The sequence below is a fragment of the Corythoichthys intestinalis genome, chromosome 9 (genome assembly GCF_030265065.1).
Source record: "Corythoichthys intestinalis isolate RoL2023-P3 chromosome 9, ASM3026506v1, whole genome shotgun sequence".
Classification (NCBI taxonomy): Eukaryota; Metazoa; Chordata; class Actinopteri; order Syngnathiformes; family Syngnathidae; genus Corythoichthys; species Corythoichthys intestinalis.
Genome location: NC_080403.1, coordinates 2,057,306 through 2,076,482, shown reverse-complemented (window position 1 = coordinate 2,076,482; position 19,177 = coordinate 2,057,306). Strand labels below are relative to the sequence as shown.

General features: G+C 41.7%; 1 protein-coding gene across 1 annotated transcript in view; it reads right to left on the bottom strand.

Moving 5' to 3' along the window:
• The window catches only part of atxn7l2a (ataxin 7-like 2a), a 40,832-nt gene extending 24,480 nt beyond the window's left edge, over positions 1-16,352 (bottom strand). The window contains exons 1-4 of the mRNA XM_057847140.1: positions 16,194-16,352; positions 11,911-11,979; positions 3,954-4,293; positions 439-689 (exon numbers count right to left, since the gene is read on the bottom strand). Coding sequence (XP_057703123.1) covers positions 439-689; positions 3,954-4,293; positions 11,911-11,979; positions 16,194-16,323 — 790 coding nt within the window. The 5' untranslated portion in view covers positions 16,324-16,352. The remainder of the gene's footprint in view (positions 1-438; positions 690-3,953; positions 4,294-11,910; positions 11,980-16,193) is intronic.
• Positions 16,353-19,177: the final 2,825 nt, after the last annotated feature.

Genomic DNA, 19,177 nt, shown 5'->3' with positions numbered 1-19,177 from the left:
CAGGTCAGTTTCTTGTTACCAACCGTTGTGTGTTATTCAAACTCACCTAATTCAGCTGGCTAGTTGTTATCAAGAGTACTAAAACCTTTTTCAACATGAGTTTGACAACTAAGTAAGGCGGCTAAATAACTTTGAACTTTAACACATGCTCAGATCGGCCGGTATCGGCCAGTATCGGTATCGGATCGGAAGTGCAAAAACCTGGATCGGGACGTCCCTAATTTCAGTATTGCTACTTCCATTCTTGCACTGGTCTTAAAATATAGGTATAGGATCGGCAAAACTTATCCTGAAAAAAATTGGAACAGAAGTCAAGAACTCAGCATCAGGAGATCCCTAGTACAAAGTACTCAAAAATTATTGTATTCAGAAAAATTAGCAAAGATTCTTATCCGTATAAGATCAATTGCAAGATGAGCATGAGCTTAGAAAACTTACTAGAGGCCACTTTGTTGTATGGCCTGGGAATACGGTGGCTTGGGACCACTGAAGATGGAGAAGAATCCTTCCTTTGCATGAGGGGCCTTTCATTTGGTGAAGGCCGACCAGGTGGGGTGCCTCCGTGTGGCCACGGGGGGTCTCTTACGGATGAAGGCGGAGAGCTAATCGGAGGCTCCAAAGGCGGCGGCTGTTTGAATACTGATGAATCTGTGTGGCTGCCGTGGGAGGATTTTTCCAGTGGGGAATGTCTGTTGATAAGACACAACTGACCGTTACAATGTTTATCCGTACATATCATTTGACAGTCAGGTTGAATGTACATATTACATTCATAACTTCAGATCTAACTCTTCAAACGGCTACATCAGTGTTCTTTAACTGTACTGTAACGTTCCATTCTACAACATTCTGTGAAACAATCACATCAAGTCTGACAGGAAAACGTACTTTGTCTTATCAGAACCATTGTTGTTTTCGTCAACGAACAATTTTTTTTTCATGACGATGGTGAGCTAAAAATGTATCTTGGGAGACTAAAACATGACAAGACGGGTGCAGGTTTTCGTCTGACGAGACGAGAACGAGATGAAAATTTGCCACAGTTTCTGGCATAAGTTCACAATGTGTGACATTTTCTTATTGTATGTGTAGTTAGCATGCATTGTAGCAGCGTTTGGTCGTGTAACTCATGTGACGTGCTGCGCCACCCCCCCAGTGACTAAGTGTGTGTCCACCCCAGGCTCCTTTTGTGAAACAAGTGTCGGGCGCTGCTTGGTAAGTTTTGTTTTCTTATTTTGGCTAGATATGCCATGTTGCCTTAGCCTTTAAAGGTCTCTGCTGAGTAATCATCACACACTAAATGTAACTTGTAGCGTTAGCATAGCTTTCGCGTTTGGATAAGGACCGTGTTAACATTAGCATTTAGCGTGGCAATTATCTTAGGGGCAGTTTACATGGTGACTCTGCGACACAAAGACGCAATGACTGAGTAGCGGACTCGCCTCGCGTGCATATGGTGTTGGCGAAGACGAAAAATTCTGAATCCTGCCTCCGAAGTGGAAGAATCCGATTGCGGGGGATTGAGGGGGGCTTCCCCGGCATGCATATCAAAGGCTCCTGCGGCGTGAGACCGCGCCGTTAACGTCAGCACTCGTACACGTCACATTAGGCGTGCGCAGTGGTGCTACTAAACATTAAAAACAGCAAATATGGCGAAATGTTGTCTTTAATTGACTGTTTTAATAATATTTTTAAATTAAATATGTTGAACGTTACAATTTTTGTGCCTTTTTGAACAAAAGAAAAATGACATTGGTTCGAGTGGGCAGGCATATTTTTTTCCCGGGCTGAGGGAGCGTGGTGGGGTCGAAGTGCATCATTCTCTGTCGCCCTGTAAATCTGCACTGCCCCCTAGGGCCTGGCATGAATACTACATCGTTTTCATGCGGAATTGCGACATTGTTCAAATGGAGACGCAAAAGCAAATTTGAAATTTTTCGTATTCTCGGAGAGTCACCATGTAAACAGCCCCTTAAACTCTTGGAAAACTTTTTACATACAGTTTGTGGCATTCATTAATTGAAAATAATGTTTTCAAAGAATTCATCACTGGTAATATGTGTGTACAATGTGCAGATATTACTGTTCACTATTCAAAATGTCAATAGTTCTCTCCTTCCAGGATGATGAACCAGGTCACCTGGTCTACTAGTACTGACACTGCAGTCAGGTGTAAATGATTTCCTGAAATAAGACAAAGGAACCAACAACATCCCTTTAGTTAACGGACGAAGTATCAGTCCAGATTCGATATTAGCACAAATAGGGAACTGAAACTGCAGGTTTCGTAACTGTGGAAGTTCACCAAGCAGTGAATTTAGAACCATAAGCTTCATATGTGATGTCTGCATGCAATAAACTTTCAACATGACAATGACGGCAAGTCGTTATTGGATATTTTCATCCCCTCTAAGCACAAACCTACCTCGACTAAAATCCAACCCTCCCTAGTTCTACCGTTAAGGCTGCAACAATGAATCGATTAATACATTAGTTGCCAACCAATTTGATAATCGCAGCTGTGAGGAATTCCGTTTGACGAACAATGTTTTCATGACGATGACGAGCTAAAAACGTATCTTGGGAGACTAAAACTTAACGACAATAATGCCAGTTTTCGTCTGACGAGTCGAGAACGAGACGAAAATGCGCCATAGTTTTTGTCGCATGTTTACATTTATGTGTCGTTAGCCTGCCTGGTTGCGTGACTCATGTAACGTGCTGCGACCCCCCAACTTACCCACTAGCCTAGTGTCCTCTCCAGTTTCCCCATTGCTTGTTTTGAGACATACACGGTAAGATATGTCTTCTTATCTTGGCAACAGAGAATATGCAATGTTGTCTTAGCCTAGTATGGTCCGTGCTGAGTGCTAAATGTAACTCGTAGCATTAGTAAAGCATTTACGTTCATGTTAGCATTAGGCTATTGCTAACGGCAAGCATCCTCCTAAACTCTGACAACTTTTTTACATACAGTTCGTGGCGTCCATGCGGGTATAACTATTTAAAAAAAATGTAGCCTACTGTTTTCCTGCTGAGTGTGTATTATCACATGATAGATGGTTAGATGCTCTAATATGTGCACGTCTGTCAATGTTCACTGGAAACCTTTTCTTACTTATTTTTAGAGTGAAACTTTTAAATTTTACAGACGAAATTATTGAGTTAATGTCGACTTAAACTAGGCGAAGACACATTTTGAAATGACTAAAATATGACTAAGACTAATTAAAAAGTATTATCGTCCAAAAGACGAAAACTAAGACAAAAATTAAAATGGCTGCCAAAAGCAACACTGTATTTAGTAAACCCTTGAACGCTTTCCTCCGATGTTTTCCGCTTTGAGGTACAACCTTGTTTCCGCGGGTGCGTACCCGAACATCGGCAACAAAATAAACCCCACATTTCCAAAGATAGACGATGGACTTTCTTCCTCGGCTCTATGATCCAGTAGCAATTTAATTTCATTATGTTTTCAGTTTAATTTAGCCATTTCCAGCTTACTATGTTGATAATTGCAATGTTTGTTTACCGCTTTTCGTTTTACTGCAAAGAAAGCGGAAGTGACGATCGGCACGTCATGATATTGACGTCATCAGCCATCGTGCTGTGACCCAGGAATTTAATGCTTGCTTTCAAGTACACCGCTTCCCGGGAAAGTCCCGGACCAGATACTAAGACGCGAAGCGTTAAATGTCCGCGCCATCTCAGTGTCAGTGGGCCCAGAAAATTGTTTCCACATACAAGCGCTGCCCATTCAAATCCCGGGATTTTAACAGTGTTCAGGTGTATGTGAAAGGGGCTTTACTTACAACATGCCTAAAACAACTTCAAGTTAAATTGTAAAGGTAATGAAAAACACCGACATTTATCGTTAATTAATCGTTCAATTGTTTAATTAATCGTCCGATTAATCGATTATAAAAATAATCCTTAGTTGCAGCCCGACTTACCGTGTTCCTTCCTTGGTGCTTTTGTTGGGTCTGTGCTGTGGTGGTGTAGAAGGAGATTGAGGGGGTGGTCTAAGTGCGCCGCCACTTTGGCTTCGACCGTCCCACGATGAAGCTGGAATGACATTGGTCCCCTGAGAAGGAGAATGGCTGTGATGGGTCCTCTGCTGGGGCTGAGGCTGAGGGGCTGGAGAGCGTATTCGGGCATAAAGTTTGGCCAGAGGGCCGTGTCTCCGCTCGCAGTGCTTCTCGAATGCCTGTGGTTTCACGACTTGACCACAGTGGCTACACACCACAAGGTAGAAGTCATCATAACCGGGGTACAGGCCAAAGATCGACATGTCTGTAAGAAGAACAGGCAAGACCATTAACCCTCAGCGGTTGGCGGGCGCGTCCTGTGCTGTCGTCATTCGAAGAGGGCGTGGGGATTGGGGGGGGGGGGGTCAAAATTTGAACTTGAACTTACTTGAAATAAAACTGGAGTTAAAGCCATTTTTCTTTTGTACTTTTATTGCCCTCATAAATAAGCATTAAAGTGCATGTGACACGAAAAAGCATGTTTATTTCATAATACACGCGGTATTTTATGCTCCCGAATGATATGGACCGCTTGGATGTGTGTGGAAGCGATCGCTATATTTATTTAGTTTTTTGAATCCCGTGCCATGAAAATGAGTGACTTCCGGCTTCGGTCTTGCATTGAGGAGGAGGGCGCTGTGACGTGTACGGTAGAAGACGTCCTCTTCACTATACAGCGTACTGTTGTGTGTGAGGACGAAGGATTCAGCTGATTTTGCGGATTAAAATGTTTATTTATCGCATCACGCCAGCCAAACGGCTGCAGAAAAATCATTCTGTATGAGGGAGAGGCGTATGCGCCTTTTTGGAGTTTCAAAAGGTTCCCATTCACCGTGGATATTTACTGTGGGACCATTGGACTTACGAGGAAGTGAGTAAACATCTTGTTTTGTATTATGTCAAATACGAATACAGCAATTACATAGTAAACACTACAAACTTTCTTTAAATAAAGGACTACTTACGTTTGATCATTGATAGGCATGTAAAAAGCTCTCCTCAAGCACGTCATAGCAGCACGTTAGCTGCACAACAACTGCAGCCACCCTCCTCTGGGGAACGAACTGTAAATTGCTCTCCGCCGAGCGGTTTGCCGATCCGCGAAGACAATCGACAACCCAGTCATCATGTCAAATAATCCAGGCTATTTATTTGTGATTTTCCGCTTGGAAGACTTTGAAACATCACTCGGTTCGGGTTAGCATGTCGGCTAGCTGTCACGCCTTTTGGTTTGTTTACATTCTCCGAAGCCGGGGAAGGGAAATGCCATATGTCTGATTTAGGTGGCATAAAATATCGTTCGGGAGGTGCGACAGTAAAGGTGAAGTTGACAGTTTTGACCATTATGGAGTAATTTTGCCATGTCGTCCTGAATAAATGCATTTTTATGATTTCATATTCCATTTAGCACAAGACTGTTATTTGTCATGACCATGCCATTTATTTAGCAATTGGGGAAAATACTTGGATAAAAAGAATATCCTGTAAAAATATTGAAGTAAAGAGACAGAAACAATGACATTTTGCAGCTCTCTTCGTCGCGTTTCCCTCGTTGTGAATAGTTCCCCCTCGACGGACTGACTGGTCCTTCTCAAGCCATTTATATAGCTATTGGGGGAAAATACTTGGATAAAAAGAATATCCTGTAAAAATATTGGAGTAGAGGGACTGAAACAATGACATTTCTTCGTCGCGTTTTCCTCGTTCTGAATAATTCCCCCTCAATGGGCTGAATAGTAAAACCGATGAGCCCAGTCTACCGCTGACGTCATCCACCTGTTGGGGACGCTAAAGCCCTATAATGGTAGGCGTGGCTAACCGGCAGATTAAAAGACTAATTTCTCGTCATCTGCGCTTTGCTAAATTGTTGTATATCGTCGAACCGTCTCAAAATATGATTCTAATTCACATAATAATGCCATTTAAGACTTTTTTTCTCATGTCGTATGCTCTTTAAAACGCTGCATGGACCATGTGTTCATGTCCATATTTGCGTCATTCCTTATTCTTTTTTCAATCGGAAAGCACTGTGGAAAACTACGTATTCCATTCTAATGGCACACCAGAAATGACAATAGTTCCACGTGAGGTAGGGGACCTCCGTGAAGTTGGCCCCCCCATCAGACGCAGATCTACATCAAAATTGGGCCAAATTGTTTGTGACATAAAAAGTTTCATTTTACCTGCTATCCTTTTTGAGATAATTACAATTCTTCTATAGGTCAATCTGAGGTCAACCAGCCCCCCCCCCCCCCCCATTTTGATTAAAAATGGCTAAAAATGTTGATAATCGTTTGTGCTGGTTTGTGAAGTAAAAAATTTCATTTGTGCTGCAACGGTTTTGTCGATATTCTACTTTTAATTTGGAGTGATGACGTCCCGAAGCTCCCCATCTACGACAAATAGAACTGCAATGGTGCAGTTTGTTAGTGCGACGTTGGTGGTGTAAAACTTTTCGTAGCACAACAACTTGACAAAGAAGACGATATACAGTGGTGTGAAAAAGTATCTGAACTTTTTGGAATTTCTCACATTTCTGCATAAAATCACCATCAAATGTGATCTGATCTTTGTCAAAATCACACAGATGAAAAACCTGTCTGCTTTAACTAAAACCACCCTAACAATTACAAGTGTTCATATATTAATGAGGATAGTATGCAAACAATGACAGAAGGGGAAAAAATGAGTGAACCATCACATTTAATATTTTGTGCCCCCCCCCCCCCTCCCCTTGGCAGCAATAAGTTCAACGCTTCCTGAAGCTGCAGATCAGTATGGCACGTCCATCAGGACTAATCTTGGCCCATTCTGCTGTACAAAACTGCTGTAGTTCAGTCAGATTCCTGAGATGTCTGGCATGAATCACAGTCTTTAGTTCATGCCACAGCATCTCAATGGGGCTTAAGACTGGACTTTGACTTGGCCACTCCAGAACGTGTAATTTGTTCTTCTGAAACCATTCTGAAGTTGATTTACTTTTGTGATTTGGATTGTTGTCTTGTTGCATCCTCTATCCTTCTATCCTCTTTTTAGCTTCACCTGTCTGACAGACGGCCTCAGGTTTTCCTGCAAAACATCAAGATAAACTTTTGAATTCATTCTTACATTAATGATTGCAATTTGTCCAGGCCCTGAGGGAGCCAAACAGCCCCAAATAATAATGCTCACTCCATCATGCTTCACGGTGGGGATGAGGTTTTGATTTTGGTGAGCTGTTCCATTTTTCCTCCACACATGATGTTGTGTGTTACTCCCATACATTTCAACTTTCAACACTTTCATCAGTCCATCCATTCATCCATCCACCTTCCGCTTGTTTTGGGGTCGGGTCGCGGGGGCAGCAGCTTTAACAGGGAAGCCCGGACTTCCCTCTCCCTAGCCACTTCAACCAGCTCCTCCGGCAGGATCCCAAGGTGTTCCCAAGCCAGCCGAGACATAAGTCTCTCCAGCATGTCCTGGGTCGTCCCCGGGTCCTCCCGCCGGTGGGACATGCCTGGAACACCTCTCCGGGGAGGTGTCCAGGAGGCATCCGAACCAGATGCCTGAGCTGGCTCCTCTCAACGCAGAGGAGTAGCGGCTCGATGCAGAGTCGCCCCCGGATGACTGAGCTTCTCATGCTATCTCTAAGGGAGATCCCGGACACCCTGCGGAGGAAACTCATTTCAGCCGCTTGTATCCGGGATCTTGTTCTTTCGATCACAATCCACAGCTCGTGACCATAGGTGAGGGTAAGAACGTAGATTGACTGGTAAATCGAGAGCTCCTCCTTTCGGCTCAGCTACTTCTTCACCACTACGAACCGGTACAGCGTCCGCATTACTGCAGACGCTGCACTGATCCAACTGTCGATCTTCCGCTGATTTCATCAGTCCACAAATATTTTGCCAAAACTTCTGTGCAGCGTCCAAGTGCTTTTTTGCAAACATTAAACGAGCAACAATGGTTTTTTTTTAGACAGCAGTGGCTTCCTCAATGGAGTCTTCCCATGAAAACCATCCTTGGCCATTGTTTGACATACAGTTGATGTGCGCACAGAGATATTGGACTGTGCAAGTGATTTCTGTAAAGCTTTAGCAGACACTCTAGGGTTCTTTCTTTACCTCTCTGAGTATTCTGCACTGAACTCTTGGCATCATCATTGGCGGACGGACGGCCACTCCTTGGGAGAGAAGCAACAGTGCCAAACTCTCTCCATTTGTAGATAACTTCTCTGGCTGTCGATTGATGAACATCCAGACTTTTAAAAATGGTTTCGTATTCTTTCCCAGCTTTATACAAATCAACAATCCTTGATCGTAGGTCTTCAGACAGCTCTTTTGACCGACCCATGATGCACATCAGAAAATGCTTCTCATCAAGACATTTCTTTCCAGGTGTGTGTTTTATAGTGGGCAGGGCAGCTTTAAACAACTCATCAGTGATTGGCCACACACACCTTACTTAAATTGTTTGGTAAAAAATGGTTTCAATTGCTCTTTTAAGTTTCCTTAAGCAGAGAGTTCACTTATTTTTCCCTGTTCTGTCATTGCTTGCATGCTATCCTCATTAAAATATTAAAACTAGGGCTGTCAAACGATTAAAATTTTTAATCGAGTTAATTACAGCTTAAAAATTAATTAATCGTAATTAATCCTAATTAATCGCAATTCAAACCATCTATAAAATATGCCATATTTTTCAGTAAATTTTATATATATTCTGTAAAATAATTTGTTGGAATGTAAAGATAAGACACAAGATGGATATATACATTCAACATACGGTACATAAGGACTGTAGTGGGCATTTCACTCTACTGTCATTTAAATCTGTCTATGCTGTCCTCACTCCGAAGCGTCTACTTTTTCCAAAGCTAAACAGCTAGTGAACGACGCCTTAATAATCAGACTTCTTCCTTTTTCATCTGATTTATTAATAAAATGGCCTCAAACCACTGTCCTCTTTAGACCGTAGTGAAACTACAAAAAAAGTACACAAGCATTGCATTAGCAACAACGTTAGCTTAGCACGCTTTTCAGGTTCACTAAACATAAACAAAAAGCGTCTCATACAAAAAATATAACATTTCGCTTACTAACATAATATGTACATTCTTTACAACAACCATACTTACGGACAAATCTTGTCCAAGGATCATATAAGCACAACATTACAATGTAGGCGTCAGCCCGAGACGTCGTGCAGCCATATTGAACTGGCAAGAAAGCAATCAACCATGTCGCAAAGCGACCACAAGAGTTCGCTGTTAGACAGCACAAAAAACTTGCTGTAAAACTTACCAAAAGGCAGAATACTGTCTGAGCGGGACATGTGCGTTAATTGCGTCAAATATTTTAACATGATTAATTTTAAAAATTAATTACCGCGCGTTAACGCGATAATTTTGACAGCCCTAATTAAAACCTATCAATGTTTGGGTGGTTTTAGTTAAGGCAGACACTGTTTTTTCAACTGTGTGATTTTGACAAAGAGCCAATGACATTTGATGGTGAATTTGAGCAGAAACGTGACAAATTCCAATAGGTTCCGATACTTTTTCATCCTGCTGTGTACTGGATTTTTTTTCTTAAATTTGTTAAATTTGGTCGGTGCAGCTTATAGTCAGGTGTGCTCTATAGTGTGGAAATCATGGTATAATAATTTCAACTATTATACCAGGGTCCCCCCAGGATTGATAAATCTAAATTCAAGACTTTTAAGACCTTTTTTAATGCCATTTCAACTGAAAATTAATACTTTTCTCGCACCCATTATTTAGATAATATTGAATCATATTAAAAAAAATAAAGCACTGAACATCAAATTTAACCTCAATTACCAAGTGTGTTTGACAAAAGAATGCACATTTACTGAAGATACAATTAAAACACATTTAAATATAAAGTGTTTCAGATTTTTTTTCCCCAGGATAAAATGGATTTTACACTATTTTGTAAAGCAACTTCAGAAATTATATTTGCAATACAACAGGTTTCCCTTTTAAGAGGACCTAGTCAAGGTGGTAGGTTGGTGATTGTCAAGTTGGTCACCTTAACTGGTGATTGTCAAGTTGGTCACCTTAACTGTAAAGTGCTTGGGAGAAGCTTGCAATTGGCAGTGAAAGTTTAAAAAACAGCCACTAAATGGCAGTAGTTTACCATTAATTACCACAAAATATAAAAGCTACACATGACCATTTCCCTTGGTAATTGTTTTTTTCTAATCACATTACAAGTATACAAAACACATGTTAATCCTTTGTTAGCTATTGAAGACATTTCTTTTAATCAGATAGAGAAAATCCATACTCTTATTCAATCAAGAAAAAATTTTAAATATACCAGGTGTTTTACTATCACCTACATTATAATTTGCCTAACACCATGCCATGTTATTCAGATCAACGTTACCCCGCACTCGTTACAATAATAGTGTCAACCGTGTTCTGTAATTGAAGGTGATGGTGGTGTTGTGGCGAAAAATGCCCCCCCCCCCCCGCGTGAAATGTCCGCCCTGACGGGAACGCTTATTTATAACGCTTTATTGAGGTGAAAACATCAAATTTTTTCATGGACGCATTACAGGAATGGATTTACGACTGTAAAATCAGTTTTAAATAAATAAATTACACAAAGTAGTAGTACTGTATTTTAGTAACAAATCGTGGACTGGGTGGGCCACATAACCATCTTTGAACAGAAATGTATTAGTCTACAGGTTTTCACGACCATATCCCAATGACAATCACAAAGGTATGACATTTATTAGTTCAAGCAGAGTAAAATAATACATATTCACGGTACAAGAAAATCGTTTCCATGTCCGTCGTTTGGTAAGAAAAAGCTGTTTGTACGAGTGACGTGTGGGCGCTTAATAATAAAATAAATAAGCAAATAAATAAAATAAAATAAACGCTCAATAAAGCGTTATAAATAAGCGTTCCCGTCAGGGGGGACATTTCACGCGAAGCGGCTATTTTTCGGCACAACAGTTGTTGATCTACGACTCCGGTTTATCCATGCTAAGGCTAGTGCACCTGCCAATACCCCATTGAACATGGCTAACTCTTGAGTTAAAACTACGAAATTCACATTCATTCGAAGGGCAAACCGTGCAGAAATACATCATTGCATCTAACACATTTTAATTGGAGAAATTGGCAACTTACTCTGAAATGTTAAGCAGGTCCACTGCCTTCGCATGACCCATAAACTGCGACCCAAAGTATCTGGATGCGACTTGGTCGCCGATCAAATACCTCACATGCTGGTCCAACTATTTGGACTTTGTTGTCTTGTTGCGGCTTTCGTCGAACATAACAACTAAGGCATCTGAGCAGTTCCTTACGTTAGCACACAGTACTGTGCGATTGCCTGCTGTTGTGATGTTCATGCTAATGATGCTAACAGCGCGCACGCCCGAGGTGCATTATGATTTGTTGTGCAGTGCATTGTAAAAATTCTACGCGTCATCTTCGTTATGGATTAAAAAAAAAAAAAAAAAACTGTCACGGATATAATTTAGGTTGCACTGAAATCTTCTTCAAAATTAAAACCACGGTGAAAAAAATCCAGACTTACGACAGCTAATTTAATACTTTTAATACCTTTAATAATGGAAAACTAAATTCAATGCTTTTTTAATACTTTTAATAACCCGCGGATACCCTGTATACCAATCATTAGGTGGGTGTACAGTATGTGGCTAGATGCAACCTGCACTAAATAAGTGACTAATATGAATCAAGATTTACTGCACTGTTCATGTGATATATCACCTTGAATCCCAATTTTCACAACATCTAGGAATAAAAATATAATTTTTGGGGGCACAAAGATGTTGCTGTAAAAACAAGAAAGACATTCAAAAGTTCCTACTCACAATTGCTGCCAAGACTTACCCTCCTTGCTGAGTGACATTGCTTCTGCAGCCTTTTTGCCATTTTTACTGCAGTCATCCAAATCAGCTCCTAGAACGACACATATCAATATCATTTTGTGAGGAGAGGTGAGGCACTACAGTACATGATGAAAAACAAAAACAGGTTAATCTGTTTGACATAAACCGTTAAATAAATTGATGTACTGGTAAATAGTGCTGCAACGATTAATCGATTAACTCAAGTAATTCAATGAGGAAATAAGCTCTGAATCAAATTTTGCTGCTTCGACTATCTATTTAGAGTGGCGTTGTGATGGTTTGTTTTGAAAGTGTTTGCATTTAGTTTTATTGATTTGGGTGGATACACTGCCCTCTAGTGGCAACAGCGAATATGACATAACTTATTTAACATGGCTGAATCCAGGTGCTCCCTGTTAAGACCAACATGATGAAAGCTTTTGTTTGCGTTAATGTTTTTTTTAATGCGTTCGTAATATAGCTTACAGGTATATTTAGCCGTTTTTTGTGGGAATACGTGTTTGAACAATTTGTTAAGAGCACTAGAAAAAGAAAAAAATTTGCATTTTATAACATTTAAGCTAGTGGACTTTTCTATGTAAGTTAGGCTAAGGCTAAGATCAGGTATTTTAATTTATTTTTAAATGAAAGTGCAATTCTGCATAGTTTGAAGAAACACTCGGAAATTTTATTTTGTATTCGCATTTAATGCTCTTTTGAAAGTGCAATCTTAGCAAACCTTAGTTTTATATCTTCTAAAATTTAATCTGCAATGCATTATTTGTTCCTAATCAGATTACTCGATCATTCGAGCTAAATAGTTGACAACTAAAATAATCAATAGCTGCAGCACGACTGGTTAACTGTTTGGGCATCTTTAGTCATTCACTGCCAGTTAGAGCAATAGCAAATCCATACTATTTGAACTGGGATGACAGCATAAACCGATTGTCAGGGGGGCCAGGCCCCCCCTGGTGGCCGAAAAGCGTCATTGCATGTAATTGACTTCCCTATACAGTATATGATTTTAAAATTAAAAATTTCCGGTAAAATATTGTCTATAGAAGTTGTAAAGCAATAAAAACAACAAAAATGAAATAAATGAACAAAAAAAAAACGATTTTTATAAGGGGTTAAAATTATTTTTTGAACAGATCATGTGACTAGCACCTTAGACTGTCATTTGCTTTGCTTAGCCAAAAACACCCGAGGACCGAAGAGGCAATATGGATCTACATAATTTATTTCAACGTAAGCTTTCAAAAGCAACAACAACTACTGAGCAAGAGCCAAAGATTGAAAATGTGGACCATGAAACGCTAGAGACCACCGACAAAATGGTGAGCGGAGTTTCAATTTGCCCCAATAAAGATGCTAATTGTACAACAGAGCCACCACCGGTGTCTTGCCAATGTAGTTACCTCCGTCAAAAAAGATGTCACCTGGCCATGGGAGCGCGCACACACACACACACACACACACACACACACACACATAAGTTATGAGTTATGTCGACCTAAACAATTAATTGAAGCCAGAAAAGAACCACAGTTATATATTTACGACATCGACGTTTATTAAACTTGAGAAACTCCATAGAGGACTTGAATTACAGTAAGAACAGTTATAAGTCATCCTACGAGTAAAACGCTGAAACATGGCCTTTTTTACGTTCAAATTTATATTTTTATTTTATTATAATAATATTTACGTGTTATGTTATACGACAGATTTTTTTTTTTTTCTCCATGGATGTGCCATGTTTTAAAACCTTGTAGATAACTACATCACCAAAACACGGAAATCAAGCAAATCAGTGCAGCGCAGTGGCTCCACCCAGGGATAAAATTTTTGACTGGGGTAACTACATTGGCACAACAACGGCGGGCGTACCATATTCTATGGATGACGATCTTGGTGAAAAGTATATCCTAAGCAGCCTGATTTGGAATGTTTCGGGGTCATCAACATGCTGTTTCGGCATGCAATTTCTGTTTTTTCATCAGAAATTGGAAAATTGCTCAAACTAAGCTATTTTCTAATGCAGATGTCTATAGAATGGAAAAATATACGAACTAACTTTTTTTTCTGCTGAAAGGAGAGAGTAATCTTTCTTTTGGTGGGTTCTATGTTTATATAGCAATAGAACAGAATTTTCTGCGGGCCTTGCAAAATCAGTCAAAATCCAGTATAACGGCAGGGAGCGACGGCCCTTGCTCCGGTGAAAATGGCTGGGAGTGAATGAGTTAATAGCCCCGATAACATATACCGTATTTTTCGGACAATAAGTCGCAGATTTTTTCATAGTTTGGCTGGGGGTGCAACTTATACTCTGGAGCGACTTATGCATGAAATTATTAACACATTATCATCTCATTTCACCTGGTATATTGGTGTTTTGGAGTGACACTGATGGTTTGGTCAACTTGTTAGCATGCTCTTTATGCTATAGTTATCTGAAGAACTCTTAATAGCCATGTTACGTTAACGTACTGGCCACGTTCGCATTTCGTTGTTCATGCATCATGAAACATTGTCAAACTGTACACTTATTCAGCATGTTGTTCTCTATTGTATTTTTGTTCTAAATTGCCTTTAAAGATAACATATCTGTTCTATGTGTTGGATTTTATTGAATAAATTTCCCCCCAAAAAATGCGACATACTCCTGTGCGACTTATACGTTGTTTTTTTTTTCTTCTTCCTTGCGCATTTTTGGCTGGGGGTGCAACTTATACTCAGGTGCGACTTATAGTCTGAAAAATACGGTAATATTTTTGGCACGGTGTCGGTGGATTGGGATGCGTACATTTCCACTCCTGTTTTACCAGTATGCAAAGTTTTGTTACTGTTCTAGACGCCGTATTTTTCCATCACTAAGTGATTAACTGTACTATGGCAATTAGCAAATGGTTTCGTTTTACGGTGTTATGTTTACAAGTTCTTGAGAGGCCTTGTGGTTATTGATAGCTTTGCTGTCCTAGAATTGCCAGGGTTTTTTTTTAATACTGTTTCATGGACCAAGACCTCAAAAAACTCCTCTCCTGTTGCAGCAAATGTTTTATCTATTGACAAAGCACAATATCCAAATCCACCGGTAGTATTTTTGACCAACAGGTGTTCAAAAACTTAGGTGAATATACATTTAAAAATTATAATTATCGGTTATTGTATCTGTATCGGCCTTGAGGAACAGGAAGTTATCAATATTGGTATCGGTTTCAAAAAATTGATATTGCGCACCCCTAATAACAATAGAAGTTTGTCGGTGTTTCTCTGAGTTTCAGTCTTTAAATGGCAGGTATACAAATTTACCGTGTGGTCAAAAATCAGTCAGGGGCAGCGAGTGACAAAAAAAAAATCGTGCAAGTACCAGTACCAAACAACAAATCCAGATGAATTTGTTACACTGGTATTTGTTGTACTGGTACAGAAACCAGCATAGGCTGGATTTCATATCAAGGCAGGCCAGTATTCTAATGTAGTAGGCAAATAAAGGATATAAAAGGTGGCATGTTGTGTGTAGACTTTTATTGGTGGGTTGCGTGATGAGTTTAAAATGGATGGATGCCAAACAATGGGCATACTGAAAGCTGGGAGGGCCAACTATTTTGGAACAGAGCTGTCACATATGATTTGAGTCGGGGCGTACAAATATGCCACATTAGATTGTGTTGCGAAAGAAATGGATGGAGGTCAAGTACTGGAATGAGGCGACAAGAAGAGTGGCGTTTGTTGTCGCAAACGATGGGTCAGCAGCACGTACACGGTGGGAACGGCATCATACTCCCCCTCTGTCACCGGTGTCTACTCCCAATCCTCCAGCCACTAGCTGGCATGCTAACGCTAGCCAACTATCCTGCCGTCAACCGATTGTCTGTCCAGTTTGTTAGCGAGCTAGCCTAGCTTTTCACGGCAAGAAGTTGCTCGCACAGCCTGCCATACTAGCTTCGGTCCGTTCTGATGTCACCGCTGCCTGTCTCGTTTCCTTACAATTGGCAGGTCCGACAAGCGCAGGCTAAACGAGTCGAAACATACCTCGAACACTAATGCAAACTACAATTGGCCGATATTAATTAGCCCGGTCGTTTTTTTTTCATGACAACATGTGCAGCTGGACCTAGTGTAGAGCAACATGTTATCCACCCAGCGCTAGGACCCGGCAGGGTCTTTGTTTGGGTAACATGGCTAGCTCTGCCCTAGGTTTACACGAAAATAAACCGTGGCCTTTTTTAATGAAACACATTTGGAAGAGCCAGTTGTCAAGTCGTGACGCTCTCTTACCATCAGGTGCTGTCACACCGGCCCACTCGGTCCAAGCAGTCCAGCTTTGACCCACGAAATCATCGAGGCTAGGCACCCGCCGATCCAGAGCAGCCATTACTTTCACTGCGCGTTCACGCACCGCCATCATCACTGCGCGGCAAATTACTTACGTCATAAGTCGCGCTCTCGACAAGCTGGGAACTTGTCGCGTGCGCGTTTTAAGACATACGGGTGGGGGGTGATCACGTGACTTCTCCTTCTCTGATTTCAACACAACCTATGAATCTTATGAGTTGAGTTACAGTGTCCACCTGACACTGGAGTACGCAGTACTCTGGGTGATTTGGTCAAGGGCGTCGGTTTGCCTAGGGACGGTAGGGAAATAACACTAGCAACTTTTTAGGATGCTCAACTTGTCCCCACCAACTTTTAAGCAACCTTATATGTATTATTTACAGGGTGACCCAAAAAAAAGTTTACACTGCCATAATACAACTTAAATGCCATGTTTATTCAGTTTAGAATTAGAATTGAATCACAAATTAGACATTATTGTAAAGAACATGTACAATACACTCTATTTTTCAATGTGTCCTCCCTTAAGTGTCACAACAGCCTCCAGGCGCCTGCGGAACGCTTGACAGGTCTTCTTTATGTAGGATGCTGTCATCTTTTCCCAAGATCTAACAATGGACCTCTCCAAGGCTGCCACAGAAGTTTGTGGCTTCTTACAGGCACTGTCCTCCACAGTTGCCCATATGCTATAATCCAGGGGATTGAGATCTGGACTCTGGGGTGGCCACATATCACCTTGTCAATCAACTTTTTGGTCCGCACAGATCGTCACTTCCAGACCCAGGTTTTCGTGAAGCTGTTCCAGTATCTTTCAGCTTCTTTTTAACTTTGTAGACCGCACACGTGGATATTCTCAGATTTGCTGCAATCTCAGTAGGTGTCAGACCGGCACGCAGCAATTCAGGTACAGCTAAAGTTTTCTTCATTTTCAGCAGAAGCACAGGAATTGTAGAGACGAGAGATTACCAGCTGCATTGAGTGACCTTAATGTATCACTTAACCATGACAACCTATTTAAATATGTTTCAGTGGCTTTTAAACAAGCAGTCAACTGAGTGTAAACTTTTTTTTGGGTCACCCTGTAATGACTTCAGTTACATAGTGTAACAGTCACCTCCTTGAGTGGTCTTCCTCCCGACGTCCACCGCGCGGTGGCGCTGCTTCATTTATGTTGTATATGTTCTTCTTCTGTTATTGCTTACTTGTGTTGGGGGAGTTCGTCTGGGAACGCGTGTGTGCGTACCGCTGAGCTCCGAGTGACGAGTGGTAGAGCTGGAGTTATTTTTGACTATTAAAAGTGCATGGGTGGACGTCTGCTTCTTTTTTTGCCTTCTATACGCTCATCCTGCCCTGCCAAGCGTTACAAGTGGCGCCCGAACATTTTTTTCCTGGATCCTCAGTCGAGTTGGTATCCGTCTATTTTCTGGATCCGACGGTCCTGCCGCCGGTGCGATATTGTTTTCGGATCTGTCTATTATCTGGATTCGACGGTCCCACCGCGACCTTTCGGATCCGTCTATTTTTTGGATTTGACGGTCTCATCGCGGCTGCAGCATTGCAATGGGATCCGTCTAATTCTTGGATCACCGTGTGAAAGCTGGGCGGATTTGGATTATTTTTTCTATCTTTTTTGGACTTTATTCTTCGTGGGAGTTTTCTCCAAATCATAACTAATAATTTAAGCACAATGGCTCACTACAGTGACAACAGTGAGCCTGACATGGAACTTACTCCATTACCAGCGTGCTGCATTTTTGAAAATTGTGACCAAAATCTTAGGCAAGAAATAATGGACTTGAGAGCTGAAGTTGGCAAAATTAGTGACTGTTTACGTGACTCGCTGAACATACAGCAGAGTTTGCTTGGTCAGTGGGACCGCCTTGCCAGGGAAAACCCTATTTCTCCCGCAATCCAACAGTTTGATGTTTCGCCTATTGCTGCGTCCACTCCTCATATAACTGCTGGGGCCACAGCGGAACCCACAGTCATGGCGACGAATAGCAACCCATTTTTGCCAACTAATCCCTTCCTGCCTTCCAATCCATTTTCGCCGGTGAGGCCTTTTCTTCAGTCGCATGCACGTGAGCTGAGCAACACCTCAAGAGCAATTGCTGCAGCTTTGCACCACGCCAAACTGGAGCCTCCTGTGTTTTCTGGGGATGGCAAAGTGAATCCTGAGGACTGGTTACAAGCTGTCGGTTCTTATAAATGTTCGTTGAGCCTGTCAGATGACCAGATTCTGTATGAACTGCCTCACTTCCTTGCGAGGGAACCCAAGAAATGGTTCAAGGCACTGAGCTCTCACATAACCTCATGGGCTCAGTTTTGTCAGCTCTTCAGCTCTGTTTTTTTGCCCTCTGACAACCAAGAACGCATTCTGAGAGGACTTTTGGATCGTGTTCAAGCTCAGGATGAACCTCTTCCAACCTTTGTTGCGCACATGCTGAGTGAATTTAATGAACTTAAAACTCCTCCGCCTGAGAGAGAACAGATCGACCTTATTGGTAAGCACTGTCTCGAGAAATACAGAGTTGCTCTGTATGGTGCCAACATCAATTCTGTTATGGAACTTTTGCTGCATGCTCATGAGCTCCACTCAGTGCTCGGACCTAGTGGACCTCCGTCTTCTTCATGTCTTAAAGTGCAACGTGAATCGGAACCCTACTGCTTCAGATGCTCACGTCCGGGATTCACAGTACGAACGTGCCCGAACTGTTATGGCCAACCTTCCTCTAGGCGACGTGCTGCCGACGTTACGGAGCCTGGCTCTTCTCAGTCCTCTTCAGCGCCTGGTCCCCCTGGCTCCGACAGTCAAGGGACCGATGGACTCAGCACCCCGTCGCCACAACTCAGCAGACAGTTGGGAAACTGCAGAGGGGGGAGGTCGTTTCGCAGAGGCCAACCTCCCCCCTGTCGCTGACCGAGCC